General features: G+C 43.5%; 1 protein-coding gene across 28 annotated transcripts in view; it reads left to right on the forward strand.

Moving 5' to 3' along the window:
• Positions 1 to 16,816, forward strand: part of kif1b (kinesin family member 1B) — a 290,388-nt gene that overhangs the window by 159,907 nt on the left and 113,665 nt on the right. For 19 of the 28 annotated variants that reach the window (XM_085967410.1, XM_085967414.1, XM_085967415.1 and 16 more), the window contains 5 exons: positions 3,860 to 3,939; positions 5,195 to 5,301; positions 6,802 to 6,885; positions 9,900 to 10,080; positions 13,147 to 13,219. In XM_085967410.1, coding sequence (XP_085823536.1) covers positions 3,860 to 3,939; positions 5,195 to 5,301; positions 6,802 to 6,885; positions 9,900 to 10,080; positions 13,147 to 13,219 — 525 coding nt within the window. Of the gene's footprint in view, positions 1 to 218; positions 282 to 3,859; positions 3,940 to 5,194; positions 5,302 to 6,801; positions 6,886 to 9,899; positions 10,081 to 13,146; positions 13,220 to 16,816 lie in introns of all 28 variants that reach the window. The other 9 variants (XM_085967403.1, XM_085967405.1, XM_085967411.1 and 6 more) reach the window with 1 other exon arrangement.

Consider the following 16,816-nt stretch of genomic DNA (forward strand, 5'->3'; position numbering starts at 1 on the left):
CATGAACTCAAATGTATTTAATTCAGTTGTAAATTCTGTGCGGTCTAATTTCTTCCTATACTAACTCTTTTGTGTTTCTTGTTTTACGTAATCCATGGTTCTCTTTACTTGTTGCCCATTTTGTTGAAGTGTCTTCCTTGTGTGCCCCCTTACACTCATGCTTTTTTCTGTCGCTTTTTTACTTTGGCATTTCTGTTTCCTGACACCTTGTTGCTTAGATTTTGACTCCAAGGCCATGTGATCTTTTTGCTGACTCCTATGGAGTGTTCTCCCCTAAGAAGGTTGGTATATATGATAACTTTGGGATTATGGTGTTAAATGGTCTGTTTATAATTAGTGGTGCTCATGTTAATAAAGTGTGTGTGTGTGTGTGTGTGTGTGTATATCAGTGTTTACAGTACACATTACAGGAGATGTATTTCAATCTACTGATCATAATTTTCACCCCTGGAATACCATTTGCCACTGCACTACCCTGCAGCAGTCTCGGCTGTGAAGTGGACTCCAAAAAAAAAGTTACGTCGCTCTTCAACTAGCTGCCAGGAACGATTCAAAAAAAGGGCAACTTGGACTGTATCCTGTAATAGTTTAAACTTACAGATAGTTTGTGACAATGTCTCCTGGGAATGCTATTCTGAAAATCTAGTTGTCTTGTGGAATATTTTGGGAGGCTGTTAGACTCTTGCATTGTAGGTCAGTTTTGCTCCTTCCCATTGTAGTCTCTTACTTCCATGAAGTGCTCCATCTGGGTGCCTCCTGATTGACTATATTTTGCTGAGTTTGAGGCCAAGCGAATGTGTGGTGAAAAGTCTTGGGATCCAAAGCCCCCGATTCTCTGATGTGTAGTTGAATGCTGAAGCGATTTAAGATTCTTAGCCGTTCTACAGCTCTCTTAATTTTTCATTAAAGGTCAAATTGAACAAAGCATAATCAAAGCAAGTCTTTTGCCTTTTAATTGAGTTTTAAAACTGACTATTACTACTGGATGTGGTTGGCATAGTGGCCTATATCCTACTCGTTCATCTCCAGGACCTGGGTTCAAATCCTGCCCAGACTGATGGGATGAAAGATTTCTCTGTTGGCTCGAAGGGTCCCACGAGAAAGTTTGGGTTCTGATCAAGCTTCAGTTCTAGCTGTGACCAATTTTTTTTTTGCCAAATTGTAAACTGCAGTTACAGTGCTCAGTAATCCTATTTCAGTTCCATTTATTCAGCACAATGGGCTGTGATGACTGTTCTTTGCCTAAAATACATATATTTAGCAGCGCCATAATTGGAACTGCCTTCACCAAGCGACCTTCACTGAGCTGCTGAATGGTGTGGAGGTGTAGTGAGAAGTCGCGGCCATTGCAGATTACGTTAATGATGCTATTTTCGATTTTCAACTTAAAATAAAATCAACCTGCAAGCTATGACAGAGCCGGGAGTTTAAATGTGCTCTGATATATGATTCGAAATAGATTGTTTTTTTGTTGCAGTTGGACTTCAGTCCTCGACTTGGGCGGGGTTTCAAGACTGCAGCCAAGCACTTCTGAAGCTAGATAGGGCAACTTGACTGATGTGAAGAAGAGTATGAAGGACCTTAATAGTGCCCATATATAAAAATCAATAGTGTTGCTTTAAGGAAGGTACAAATAGATTATATCCCATTGCTGCTAGTTATTTTTGGTCATGAGGTGGACTACAACAAGCACTCTTTTATTATTGCTTTGTCTGGGAAACTTCACTCTTGAATATATGTCATATGTATTGGCAGTAAGTTGTCCATATAATGACCGGGTCTATAGCTGGGCGGCGCCTATGGCTATCCTTGTTTCAGTGCTCCGTCCGGTCAGTACCAACAGCTTTTCTGTAGTACCACTCTTGTTCCATTTGTAGAAATTTAATGCAATACACTTGCATCTTGTCTTTAGCAAATCAGAAATTGTGGATTTTTTTTTTATGCTCCCCTGAGCAAATCGATCTATTGAAGGCAGTGTTGTGGGTTCTGCACATAGTGACCTCACCCAAGAGGCCATTGCTCATGTGAGAGCTTGGACAGTGACCATGGGGTAATCTGACTGTTGGGGGGCCATCGCAGCTCAATGTGATCGTGTCTGCGAGTGTGTTTCTACAGAGCTCACTGGATATCATTGGGAGCTGGAGCCTGGGGGGGGAGGGGGGTGGATTTTGCCAATGGGGACGTGATGGAGGCGGGACTGCTGTTGTCGGGTTTTGGTCCCGCCTCCATCGACGTCTGGGCAACCCACGCTATTTTCCCTTGATTGACCTTGTTTAGCCAGTCAATTAAGGGGAAGCCGGTGAGACAGAACGTCACCGTATGACATTTCGTCTGTCAAATTTTTGACAGATGAATTGTCATCGTTTGACAGCTTTGAGAAGCTGCCAAACACTGACATTCTCTGTTGGTTTGATGAGTCCTTGTATTCAAGATTCATCAAACCTCTTTCCTGAGCAGAAATCAGATGGCTTTTGCATCGGAGAATGCAGCAGCCATTCTGACATCTCTGCCATTGAGATGCCGGAGTCTCCGGATCCCCAACGATTGAAGCCTGCAGGAAGAAACAAAGGTAAGGAAACATTTTCTAAGACTTTTCACTCACCTCACATACTTACCTCTCCACACTTGCACCCATCACTCACCTCCACAGCGCACTTTTCGACCCCTCACCCCTGCAGACCCAGTGCTCGCCTCGCTGACCCTGGCGGGGTTTCCCGACGTCAAGAAGCCCGCACCTTGTGTTGGAAAAATGGGGATAATCCTCTTAACTGCCTGTTAACAGGCAGTTAAGTGGCTGTAATCCCCTTCCCGCCTCAAGGAGACGGGACCCAGCGCGAGTCGGGGACCAGCCTCCTGGGAAGATGGCACAGAGGCGGGTTGGGGGCGGGATCGGTAACCGCTCCCAGTTTCTGCTATTTTTTCCGGCAGACCTGCCTCCCCAGGGCTAGCAAAATCGCCCCCATAGTCTTATCTAGTCTCTTTGTTCTCTCTTCCTTCTCTTTTCCCCTCCCCACCCCCCCCCCCCCCCCCCTCCGATCCATCTGGACACAAAAAAGGGTCAGTTCAGAAATCTCAACTGTCAACATGCCAGATCTGGTTAACTCGGCACAGACTAGGGATTGGAGCTGGTACTCTCCTGTTCCCTGTGGTTCATTTGTGGTGCCTTTACCTATGGAGACACCAGGTGAACAAGTTGTGAGCATTTGGTATTTTTTTTTTAAATCACATTTCTTGGAGCCAAGGTTATTCCCGGAGTGCGTGTGACCAACGTTCCCTTTTAAGGTACGCAGCGCTCTCGAGGTCCCGCACAGCTGGTGAGCCGGCTTTTAAGTAGAAAAACCGCGCATGCACGGAATTTTGAATGGCTCATGCAGCCCGTTAAAGGGGCTGCACAGGCCAAAAAAAAAAATTAGAGGAAACCTTGCATGTGACCCAGACTGATCACTGAAATGCAGTGTGATGTAAGAAAACTACTAGGCACTTGGTCTAAGCGTTAAACAAAGCTTTAATCAACTGTTTTACAACATGGAGGTCTAGTTGTGTCCTTCACTAGTTCCTGTTAAGAATGTCCTGCACAAGCTGGGCCCGTGCCCGAGTATTTGTACTCTCCCTGGACAGCGCCACCCGCAGGCTGCTCAGTATTATTTCATAAGTCTTTCATGAATGACTGATTCATGTCACAGTGTGATTCCTTTCACTCTCGAACAGTTTAGTTAACATAATGCTGTTTTGACGATTGGATAGGGATTTTGTGTTGCAAAGAATGATCTGAATCCAGGCAAAATTTGCTAAAAGATTATTTATAAAAACTACAAATGTTTTTTTTTTTACTGTTCTCTTTTTTTTGTTTTCCTGTTAGACGCCACATCTTGTGAACCTCAACGAGGATCCGCTCATGTCAGAGTGTCTTCTTTACTACATCAAAGATGGCACCACAAGGTAATGAGATTTAAACAAAAGAAAAGTCAAGCCACTTTGAAGGAGGCGTCGAGCACGGGCAACCTGGGTTGCTGACTCATCCTTGATCATCCTCATTAACTTTATAAAACTTGACAGTGATGGGTTTTTACTTCTCATTTAAAATGGGCTGCTTTGATTTTTGTTTCAGAAGGTTAGATTTTTCTGAAACTTAAACTAGAATAGATACAGTATTCATACATTATGAAATCTAATCTTTTCTGTAATTTGCATAAAATAAAATAAATTAATTTTGGATGCTTTAGTAGTTTGATAACCTTAAACTCATCTCAACAGACTCGCATCATCATAACATTCTGACAGCTGTTGAATACCGAACTGAAACCCAGTGTTCAGCCGTTTAACAAATCTTTATACTGCACCTTATGGCAAAGTTTTGTGCTAAGTTCCTTGTGTCAAACTCTTCCATTGAAGGATATCAATTTAAATGGTCCAATCAATAAAGCAGTCCCAGTACCTTTTAATCAGAGATGTGTTAGTCATGTTATACTTGAATTTGCTTGTACCCTTGAAGGAGGTTTACACCAAAATAATGACATAGAATATGCACAGCACAGGAGCAGGCCATTCGGCCCAACCAGTCCATGCTGGCTTTTCTGAGAATTTTTTTTTTTAAATTGTGCTCAACGTGAGGATGCCCGTGGTGTGGAATAGAACAATTTCTACCTTTTTGATTACCTGAGTAATGTTCCTTTTAAGCTGCGTGACTCCCGGGACCTCCCGCGCAGCCGGCTCACCGGCTTTTCAATGCGATAAACCGCACATGCGCGGTATTTTGAAAGGGCCGCGCACCCAAAAAAAAGTAAGGGATAACCTTGGTACCGAGTATCATAATTGAGGATGGGCATTAGGCATTGAGCTCTCTTGTGACTACACTGACAAGCCTAAATTCCTATTTCAGAAGCCTGTCCTATACTACACCACTATAACCTTCCCATTTCTCACACCGTCCACATGATCCTTGAGTGAATTGCCAATTCAGTAGCCATTTGCTAAAAGCTCCCCAAAACTTCCAAAAAGCAAAATCCATCCCATCATTGCCTAGATTCAGAGGGGAAAAGACCACTTTCAACTCCTTTGCATCTCCCACTGACTTGTCCTACAAACTGAATTTAATTAGCTCTATAATTAAATATTTAACACATTAGTAAGTGGAAATCTCATTTGATTTAGGCGTGTGTTTAAATGCTGTGAATGTGTGCTTTTTAATTACAAGGGTTGGCCAGGCAGATGCCCAGAGACGTCAGGATATTGTTCTCAGTGGAGCTCACATCAGAGAAGAGCATTGTAGTTTCAGGAGTGAAAAGAATCAGAATGGAGAAGGTAAAAACTAACAAACCAATTGCTTTTGTAGCTTTATGTTTCGTTTTTTTCAACAAACTTTAGAAGTGACTTTACCTCATCACCCTGGCTGTTGGAATCAGAATTGCAAGTTGTCTGCACCTGAACAGGGTTCCCCAGATCCTAAATTAACACCACGCAGTCTGCAGATTGCTGCAGATTAAAGTAACACAGGCTTGGCATGCATTGGGCTATAACACGACTCCCTTTTTTTTTAAATGGGGATGGTGGAATAATTTCATACTTTCGTGTGCAATCGTGTTAATAAAGCTTTCAAAACAGTAACTCAAATAATATTTTGTAAACTTAGAGAGCTTGAGTTTTAAAATTACTCAACTTGTTACAGATATGATGCTGCTTTTTGCAAGTTCAAAAGGACCGTATTACAAGTTTTGTGTTAAAAGCAAATTGATTTCACAGTGCAGCACTGACCAGAGGGGGATACGATACCAGGTAGAACTTGTAATATGTTGTTTGGACCACAAAATAAGCTCTGTTTACATGGATGATTTGAAATATTTGTTCATTCTGATTAGAGTTGTATTAATGAAAATTCCAAACCAGAGCTGCCTCCGAGAGGCTGGTGTCCAGCTTAGATCCCATATTTGGGATATGATTCCTTCTAGTAGGTCAGTGCACTCTATATACTGTAAGTGAATCTGAAGTCCATTAACAATGGGCGATGGCCACCAGTACGATAGTAAAATACTGCAGATGCTGGAAATCCAAAATAACAACAGAAAATGCTGGAAAAACTCAGCAGGCCAGGCAACATCCGTGGAGAGAAATAGAGTCGACGTTTCGGGTCAAACCCTTTGTCAAGACTGGAAAAGCACAGGAAATGAAATAGATTGAAAGGCCAGGCTGGGAGAGAACAAAAGTGAAGAGCCATTAAGAGGTATTCCAAACGAGACGAGATGGTGATAGGACTAGTGGAGACAAAAGACGGCTCTAGATTAGGTGTGAAATGCGCAGGCAGAATGGGAGACAGCTGCCATGTGGGAGAGAGAAAAAAAGGGGGCGGGGAAAGGGCCAAAACAAAGGTGTGGATAAAAAATAAGTTAAAATGTAATAGGAGCCGAGGTTATGATCTGAAATTGTTGAACTCGATATTGATGGCCACTAGTTGGTTTTGACATTATGGTTTGCGAATGGTGCAACTAACATAAACCAAGGGCCGCTTTTGAGTGTGCTGTTTATGCTAGGTACAAAATTGTAATGAGGCCGTAAGCTTGCCACGTACACTGATTTGGCAGTTTTAGAAAGTGTCGCTGATTGTAAAGCATTGTGATCAATGTTGGCGCTGCACAGATGGTATTAAAAACAGATCAGCCCAATGCTTCCCCTGGCAGGTATCGACTGCTCTAAAGAAATATCCTTGAGGCATCCAGCGGCGCGGTTTTCCTCCCGCCTCTTAACCAGAGTCTTCTTTTGCAGAAGCTGGCAATGCTTCAGTCTGTCCATTCTCATTTTTCTTTGCAGTTATTGTTACCTTGGTGCCCTGTGAAGGATCTGAAACCTATGTGAACGGCAAACGAGTCGCCAATCCCGTGAAACTACGTTCAGGTAGGCAAAGCACGGATTAAAGCTTCCGCCTGTTAAGTTTGTGTTTTATGTTTCTTCGACTTGGTTAGCATGCTCCTTAATGCTGCATTGTAGTATTTTCCATAGTGGTATGATACTAGTCTAGTTGCGTCTGCGCTCACTCGGAGGTCGAACTCCAAACCATCGTCAACACCTTCACTGAAGCGTACGAGAGCATGGGCCTTACACTAAACATCCGTAAGACAAAGGTCCTCTACCAACCTGCCCCCGCCACACAGTACTGCCCCCCGATTATCAAAATCCACGACAAGGCCTTGGACAACGTGGACCACTTTCCATACCTTGGGAGACTACTGTCAACAAGGGCAGACGTCGACGACGAAGTCCAACACCGCCTTCAGTGTGCCAGTGCTGCCTTCGGTCACCTGAGGAAGAGAGTGTTTGAAGACCAGGACCTCAAACCCGGCACTAAGCTCATGGTCTACAGAGCAATAGTAATACCCGCCCTGCTGTATGCCTCAGAGACATGGACCATGTACACCAGGCACCTCAAAGCACTGGAGAGGTACCACCAACACTGCCTCCGCAAGATCCTGCAAATCCATTGGCAGGATAGGCGCACCAACGTCCGTGTTCTCGCTCAGGCCAACATCGTCAGCATCGAAGCTTTGACCACGCTCGACCAGCTCCGATGGACGGGCCACATCGTCCGCATGCCCGATACGAGACTCCCAAAACAAGCGCTCTACTCGGAGCTCCAGCACGGCAAGAGAGCCCCAGGTGGGCAGAGGAAACGCTTCAAGGGCACCCTCAAAGCCTCCTTGAAAAAGTGTAACATCCCCACCGACACCTGAGAATCCCTGGCCCAAGACCGCACAAAGTGGAGGAGAAGCATCCGGGAAGGTGCCGAACACCTCGAGTCTCTTCGCCGGGAACAAGCGGAAGCCAAGCGCAAGGAGCGCACGTCAACCCAAGCACCCCACCCTCCCGCCCCTTCAACCACCGTCTGCCCCACCTGTGACAGAGACTGTAGGTCCCGCATTGGACTCATCAGTCACCTGAGAACTCATTGTTAATGTGGAAGCAAGTCATCCTCGGTTCCGAGGGACTGCCTAAGAAGAAGAGTTATTTTCCATAGTGGTATGATACTAGTCTAGTTGGGGGAAAGGGAATTCTTCTAACTTCTTTCAATTGCACACTCTTCGCTTCCCCCCCCCCCCCCCCACCAAAGTTTTCTGCCTTTCTATCTCGAAAATGCTGACTCTCCTGCAGTTATGGTTCCATGAGGACCTCGGCTACCTCTCCTTGTGGCTACTGGTGTACGAGCCTAGGTGGAGAATATCAGCGACTGAATTTCAGTGGAGGGCTGTGGTGATTATTCTTGTTTTATAAGAAGCATTGTAATTGGTTGCCTGTTTTCCTGCCTTGAGATATATGCTGTAAACTCATTGGTAGTTGATGTCATGTGATCTGTGGTGGCCATCTTAAATTCAGTTCTCCACAGCTTTGGTTGAGACTGGGTGCTTAAGATGTGCTGCTGGTTTTTAAGGTTAATAAAGCCTAGCTTTAGAAAGGCAATCTACTCTTCATTTCAAGGGCATGGTGTCCAAGCTGATTCAAATGTCTGCACAAGTACATGAGCCAGCAGGGGTCAGTAGCCATGAGTGGGAACCCTGGCTGATTTTCCTTTCTCTCCTTTTTCTCATGTTAGACCAGGGATGCTGTGCAGCAACTACAGACCCATAAGTCTAACATCAATACTTGGTAAAATAACAGAATGGACCAAAGTTGAGTACATGTGTGTGAATCTAACATACCAGCCAGCATGGCTTTGGAAGAGGAAGATCCTACCTGATTAACTTCCTTGACATTTTGAGGAGATAACATCTCGGGTGGGTGAGGGGGAAAAGCCCTACGATGTGCTGTACTTACATTTCCAAACCACCTCTGATGCAGTCCCTCATGAACAACTGCTGCTGAAGCTGAAAGTGGGAATTCGTTGAATGATAGAAACTTACAGCACGGAAGGAGGCCATTCGCTAACGCAGCGCACACCAGGAATAAAATCCGAGACCTTGTGCACTCTGCTGGTTGTTGCCGCACGGTGTTGCATTGGAGAAAGTCAAAAACAGTTGTTCAAGCTAATGGCTCCGGGGATAGGTGCACTGCTTGGTGTGAACCTGTTACTGAGCCAGTCAGCTGACGAAGCTTCAGGCTTTGATCCCTGCGTGTTTAGTGAGTCGCAGCCAAGGTGGTGGTGAGTGCACGATAGTTACCATCAACGGCGCCAGCCTATGGAGGAAAAAACCTTCGCCCTGACCCTCTTTCCACATCAACATTCCTGTTGGAAAACTTTTGTATTCAGATGTCAAATGGGGACAGAATGAAAGCCTGTTATCACTGACCAAACTTGCATATCAATAATGACCAGTTGGACAATATACTAGGAGGCTGGGTGACCCCTTTGGAACCATATCTCAACATTGAATCACCAGCTCGGGGCAAAAGTCCAACCATGAAAAGTTGGGAGGATGTTGGTGGTAATTTTGGGAGTGTCATGTAGAGGGAGATCTAACCCATGCCAAAAATATTAGGGGAGAATGGAGGAGAGTCTGCATTTCCTTTCTTCCTACCCCATCTCCCCCCCCCCGCTGCCATCCACTTCCTATTAACTGCACCAAGATTTTCAAGAGCGGTGGGGTGAAGAAGAAAAAGGTTGAAGTCAACAACAACATTGAAAACCTGTAGACTGACGGAAATCCATTGCCCCCTGCTTTTGAATTGGCTATCGGAATATTATCTTCTGATGTAGTACAGCAAAATATCTATAGAGCCTGACAGATGTAGAGTGTGTTGCACTTGTAAACCAAGTTTGCCACTTTTTCAGGTAAATGCAAAAAAGCCTCTGAAATGAAAAGTATATTAATTGTTTGCATTTCTGCAGTCGTCTTTGTTCTTTTATTTATTTTCAACATTCCTGATATCAATTGCATTGTTCTGAAATTTGAAACTGTTGATTCAAACTTGTTTTTAAGGGAATCGTATTATTATGGGCAAGAACCATGTGTTCCGATTCAACCACCCCGAGCAGGCACGTGCTGAACGAGAGAAGACTCCGTCTGCCGAGACCCCAGTAGAACCTGTCGATTGGGCTTTTGCTCAACGGGAACTTCTGGAAAAACAAGGCATCGATATGAAACAGGAGATGGAGAAAAGGTAATTGTAGATTTGCAAGTAACCTGGGGAAGTTTTTTTTTTAATGCATATTTTGGGTCAATTTTTAAGGTTCTTGAGGTGAGCGATGTTGATGCTGGAAATGGGCCACTATTTGGCAGGCGTACCTGCACAGGCTTCAAGCTTTGTAATTTTTTCAACATTGCCTAACATCGAGATGTATCTAAATATTGTAGTAGTTGACCGTCATCTAACGACTGTAGTATATCTTCTGATCAAAAAGGTCTTGAGCTGCTAGTTTAGTATATGTAAAACAGTTGAATGTGTTAACAGTCCACTTTGGATTCTGGGGCATGATCAACTCCAGTAGTTATACTAAAGGAGAGTTAGCACTGAGCTACCACTTTGCGCAGCCAAATTTCGAGTCTATTTTGGTGGCTCCTTGCTGACTTTCATGACTGATGCACCCTGCTCAGAAAGAAAGACTTAAAGAAAGATTTGCATTTCGATAGCGCCTTTCACAGCCACCAGACGTCTCAAAACGCTTTACAGCCAATGAAGTACTTTTTGAAGTGGAGTCACTGTTGTAATGTAGGAAACGCAGCAGCCAATTTGCACACAGCAAGCTCCCACAAACAGCAATATGATAATGACCAGATAATCTGTCTTTTAGTGATATTGATTGAGGGATAAATATTGGCCAGAACACCGGGGATAACTCCCCTGCTCCTCTTCGAAATAGTGTCACAGGATCTTTTACGTCCACCTGAGAGAGCAGATGGGGCCTTGGTTTAACGTCTCATCTGAAAGACGGCACCTCCGACACTGCAGCACTCCCTCAGCACTGCACAGAGGCATGAATTCAGTGGGAAAAAAATCATAGTTCTAACAGTAAAAAAACAAATTCTTAAATTCTGGCAATATTGTGGTTTAAAAAAAGATCACTATGCGTTTATATAGTTCCTTATTGTGTGTCAGCCGTGGCTCAGTGGGCAGCACACTCGCCTCTGAGTCAGAAGGTTGTGGGTTCAAGTCCCACTCCAGAGATTGAGCACAAAAATCTAGGCTGACACTCCAGTGCAGTGCTGAGGGAATGCTGCACTGTCAAAGGTACCGTCTTTCGGATGAGATGTTGAACCGAGGCCCCGTCTGCTCTCTCAGGTGGACATAAAAGATCCCGTGGCCACTATTTCGAAGAAGAGCAGGGGAGCTATCCCCAGTGTCTTGGCCAATATTTATCCCTCAATCAACATCACTAAAAAAAAAAAACATTATCCAGTCATTATCATTGCTGTTTGTGGGAGCTTGCTATGTGCAATTTGGCTGCTCCGTTTCCTACATTACAACAGTGACTCCACTTCAAAAAGTACTTAATTGGCTGTAAAGCGCTTTGGGACGTCCGGCGGTCGTGAAAGGCGCTATATAAATGCAAGTCTTTCTTTTCTTTCTTATTGTGTCTTTTCTTTCTTATTGTGTCTTTGGGACATCACAAGGCACTATACAACAATTACTTTTTGAAATGTAGGTGGACACCGCAGTCAGTTTGTGCAGAGCAAGATTCTAAAAGCAGCACATTAATGAGTACTAATCAGTTTCTGTTGGCAGGGAGGAATGTTGGCTTGGACACCGGGTGAACTTTCTGTTCCTCATTGAATAGTGTCATGGGAACTTTTGCGTCCATCTGAGGGGTAAAGCAGGACCTCAGTCTAAAATCTAATCCAAAAGACAGTACCTCTGATGCATCTCCCAGTTCTGAGTGATCAGTCCTGATTATGTGCTCATGGCCACAGACCACAACCTTCTGACTCGGTGACCAGAGTGAGTGCTACAAACTGAGACAAGTGTCAGCTCTTGTACAAACAGGCAGCACGGTTGGGACTGGCCATACTCATTGCCTAGAACCCTTACACGCAGCAGGGGGATTGTAGTGCTTTTACTCTTAGCTGGGTTTGAACCCAAGAGCCAGAGGTACAGGAAACTTTCTGGTATCCGGCACTGACGGGACCGAGCTGGTGCCGTCCCATCAAAACTGCCGTAGAAACCAGCGCTAATGTTAAAACATACGGAGCTGAGACAACAAACCCTGCAACAGCTTCAAAACAGTCGGCCGCAGCTTAAAAGCATCTCTGTAGCTAAGCAACAGCTTCAGCTGGACCTTGCAGAGCCTGACTGGAAAAAAAAAGCAACGAGAAGTAAAAAAAACTTATAGGAAACAGCTCCTGAATTTTGCCGGTAGATAGAGCTTTCCAGACATTTAACCTCCGGTTAAACAAAAGTTTCCTGTAATAAGACAGTGCTACACCCACTGCGCCTGTTTGTCTGTCTTGTGGCTTGCATCTGTTCCATAGAAACACAGAAGATAGGAGCAGGAGCAGGCCATTTGGCCCCTCGAGCCTGTTCCGCCATTTAATGAGATCATGGCTGATCATCCAAATTCAGTACCCTGCCCCTGCTTTCTCCCCATATCCTTTGATCCCTTTTAGCCTTAAGTGTTGTCACTGCATTCTCCCAATGCCGTTATCCCATGCACAAAACTTGCATGCAATGGAATGTCAGGTAGGCTAGTGTTTCAGATCTGTCTTGCCTCAGCAGAGTTGTAATGCTTACTGACAAGCAGGCATGTGTAAGGAAGTACCAGGAGCTATTTTATTTTGTGAAAATATCACTGCATTTGGGAACGTCATTAGGCATAAAATGTTTATGGTAATGCTCTTCAAACAGCACAACAATGCAGACCTTTTCTTCATCCCTAACGAGACCTATTGCGCAAAGTCTTGTTACTACTGGTAATTAGAAGTTTAAAAAGACCCCAGATCGATCTAAAATTGCCTGCACTCTCATCATCCCATCCATCTATTCTGGCCTGTGATGTTGTCTATTGTACATTAGTAATGCTTTTTTTTTGTATGTGTGACATGTAATTTGCACTGTACTGCGAACATGGTATGTACAGAGAGAAAGTAGCCCCTGGGACTGTGTGCAGAAAACAAGAAATGCAAGTTAGGCTATTGCTTTCAAATCTGCCCAGTCCTGGGTCTGTACTGAGCGGCCAGGTCTCCGTGTCCACACAGTGTGAAATGCATCTAAACCACATTCTATTCTCAACAGACTTCAAGAAATGGAGATTCTGTACAAGAAAGAAAAGGAAGAGGCAGACCTGCTTTTGGAGCAACAACGCTTGGTAAGGGGTTTTATTTTTCTTCCCTTAACCCTAACATTTCTTGTGTGTCAGATGTTTTTATTTCATTATATTGGCCTGAAATGAGTGGGTTGTTCATGCTTGCTTGGTCGACTTTCGGACACTACTAATTTTGCACAATCTTTGACCTCTGATTTTTTTCACTGATCTCTTTGTGATGAGTTTTGAAATGGATCATTTAAAACTGCATGGTACAATCCACTTCTCTTGCATGGGATTTGATTTTCCTAGTACCTTCTGGAGAAATAACGATTCTGCCATCTTTGAACAATGTCTTGCAGCAAGACTTATTCAGGGAGACGAGGGTTATGTACTCAACAGATGCTTTAGCTTATGGGATAATTAGTACAAGGATATTGTGTCCTTGAGCAGAAAAAGCAGTTGTTGTGAAACGAAACCATTCCATTGTAAAATTGAAATAAATGTTTTTTTTATATGAATGAGTTCAGTTTTAGAGCAAGACTTATGAAGATGATCTGTGGGGAAAATAATTAAATGCTTAACAAAGTCAGCAGTAAATAATTGTGAACATTGGTCAGCTAAATAAACCTTTTTTCTTGAGTTTAAGATGCAGTATAGCTCACATCTGTATTTGTTTCTAGACAAACCTTTTTTTTAAAATCCTTTGTTTTATAAAAATTGTGCCGTATCGACCCCATAGATTTATTTTGGATTTATTGTTAAAATATGAAATGAGGTGGGAACCTGCTGGCACCATGGTTAGATATTGGCCTTTCACCTCTGGGGCCAGGGTTCAAATCCAAACTGATGGATGAAATTATCCTCCTGTTCTTGTTGTAAGGGTCCTTTGGGATATCTTCAGTTCCTAATGGGCATGGGCCCACAGCACAAAACTGCCCTTAATTTGGGACTAGTTGGCCGTCTCTCTGAGAGGCCTAAGGTTGTTTGGTGTGGGAAATGGAAAATGGCACATTGATGCAGCAGGAGGTTGAGCATTACCCCGTATCTGCTGGTGCCTCTAACGGGAATGTGTGATACTGAAACGGGATGCCTGAAATGGAAAGTGGTCCATTCCCTGGCACTAAAATACCTCATCTTGATGAGCACATGCATTTAAAGAACACAAAATGTTCGCGGTTCCCCCGGTTGACTCAACAACCGTGCAGACCCGAAAGGTCTTTGGTTTAATCTCCAGCCTATGCTGGGTTAGCTGACCGCTGCCAACATGGCAGTAGGGATGCTCCAACTGGCTTCATTGTGTTAGGGAGAGGGGAATTGGCAAGGGTTCCGGCTCTCCGATCGCCATCCACTGACTCGGCTTCAGGTACCCACCCACGTCTGAATGTTGGGGACAGGTACGGGATTGGGCACGGCCTTGCTCGAATTGCCAGCTGAGGCTTACTCCCTGGGCTAGCACGTGGATGGCCATGTGGGCTCGGGCAGCTACTGGAGGATGCCTGGTGCCTGTGGAACCATTGCCCAGCAAGGAGCCAAATTGGGGTTCTGATGTATTGCTTGAGAGATTTGCTGGTAATAGAAGATTATGGGAGGGTTTTTTTTTTTTGCTTTCTTCTGCTTTGAACAGCATTGGGAAGATCATTTGCATTTTATAAATTTCTGATAAAATTGTTGCACGTGTTAAAAGCGTGCTGCAAATATTGTTCATTCTGCCTGGCCTAATTGCCCTTGTGAAGCACTTGGGGAAAGAAGAAGAACCGTGATGTATAGTTGGCATTTTCAGAGATTACCAATTAGAATCTATTTAAACGCTTACAAAAACCATGTTCAGCTATTTGCACAAATTTTGAAAAAATGAAAGGTGCTGAACATCCTTTTTGTAAGCGTCTAATAAAATAGATTAGTGAGATTCCCTCAAAGTATTAGTATTCATATAAATGATAATTTCAATAGTAGGTGAACCTCTACTTTCTGCCCATTCCCGTTAGTGCGGTACACAGGTTAGCTTTTAAGCCCCAACATGAGATCTGGATTCAAACTCAAAAGGTCCAATTGTTGTCCAATCAAATATATGATTAAGAAAGAAAGACTTGCATTTATATAGCGCCATTCACAACCACCGGACATCCCAAAGCACTTTGCAGCCAATGAAGTACTTTTGGTTTGTAGTCACTGTTGTAATGTAGGAAACATGGCAGCCAATTTGCGCACAGCAAGCTCCCACAAACAGCAATGTGATAATGACCAGATCATCTATTTTAGTGATGTTGATTGAGGGATAGATATTGGCCAGGACACCGGGGATAACTCCCCCTGCTCCTCTTCAAAATAGTGGCCATGGGATCTTTTACGTCCACCTGAGAGCAGACGGGGCCTCAGTTTAACGTCTCCTCCAAAAGACGGCACCTCCGACAATGCAGCGCTCCCTCAGTACAGCACTGGGAGTGTCAGTCTAGATTTTCTTTTTGTGCTCAAGTCTCTGGAGTGGGACTTGAACCCACGACCTTCTGACCCAGAGGAGAGGGTGCTGCCCACTGAGCCACTGGCTGACACTAAATTTAGTTGATCAACCAATTTAGTTCTTTGGCAATTGATTTTTATTTTTAAATGTAAGCAGCAAGTAATTAAACAAAATCAGTATACAGTGAGAGCAACATGGTTTTCTCCATGTTAAAAAAAAAAAAAAATCTCTAAGGCACTTCTAAAGTTTTGGTAACCTGTTGCTGCTGTACTTTTTTAAAAAATACATCTAATATATTGCAAATAGGAATTTGAATGCCATGAGTTTTTTTTTAAAAGGACAGCAATGGACCTTCAAGCTTAATTTTTTTATCTAGTGACCTTTATTCTGCTCCTACTGGCCTCGACATTTCCATTTCACCTTAAGATAGTAAATGCTGGCTATTTCGAGGTGACAACGTACCGATGCCTTGTTGCTTGTCCCAATACATGAATTTGTGCTGTTAATTGTGATCAGTTCTGCTTAACATTCAAAATTAGACTGATGATAATGTAGACTGTGGACTTCATCGTTCTGTCCCCAAATTTTAAGAGCTGGTAGTGTCTCATTCTTGCTTTAACTCCATCCCCAAATAATTGTTTTTTTTTTAATGCACACAATTCCTTTCGGAAATCCACGTTGTTAGAATATTGCAACACCGAGACATCACTAAGAAGTCTGGCAAAATCTTTGGTCAAATTTGGCCGATTAGTTTTTCATGAAAACCATTTTTTCGATCAATAATATCAATGCTTTTAGTCTGGTGCCAATTATTTAAAAGAATGATGAATAACATTGTTGTTTAGTGGATCTGCAAACGATCTTACTTGTCCCTTTCCTGCAAGGATGAGAAGCTACTTTAAAACACATCTTGCCTTTGTTTTAGTATTGAGTCGAGTATTGGCTGCTCTGGATTTAACTGCATTTATATCTGCACCTGCGTACTAACCCATCTTAACTAGATCCATTCGACCACTGTACCAAACTGAGTGCACTACACTTTTATGCTGCCGTTTAAATGGGGATTGCAAAGAGACGATCACTTTTTTTGCATGTTTGTAGCATGTCTTGGCCGCAGCTTTGAAATTCAGAAAAGGGAAAAATAAAAAGAGTTTGATTTTGTCCATATAAATGGATGAGGGCAATTGAACATCATGCAA

This window comes from Somniosus microcephalus, chromosome 25, assembly GCF_052327205.1.
Source record: "Somniosus microcephalus isolate GS21.2 chromosome 25, FLI_Smic_1.0, whole genome shotgun sequence".
Classification (NCBI taxonomy): Eukaryota; Metazoa; Chordata; class Chondrichthyes; order Squaliformes; family Somniosidae; genus Somniosus; species Somniosus microcephalus.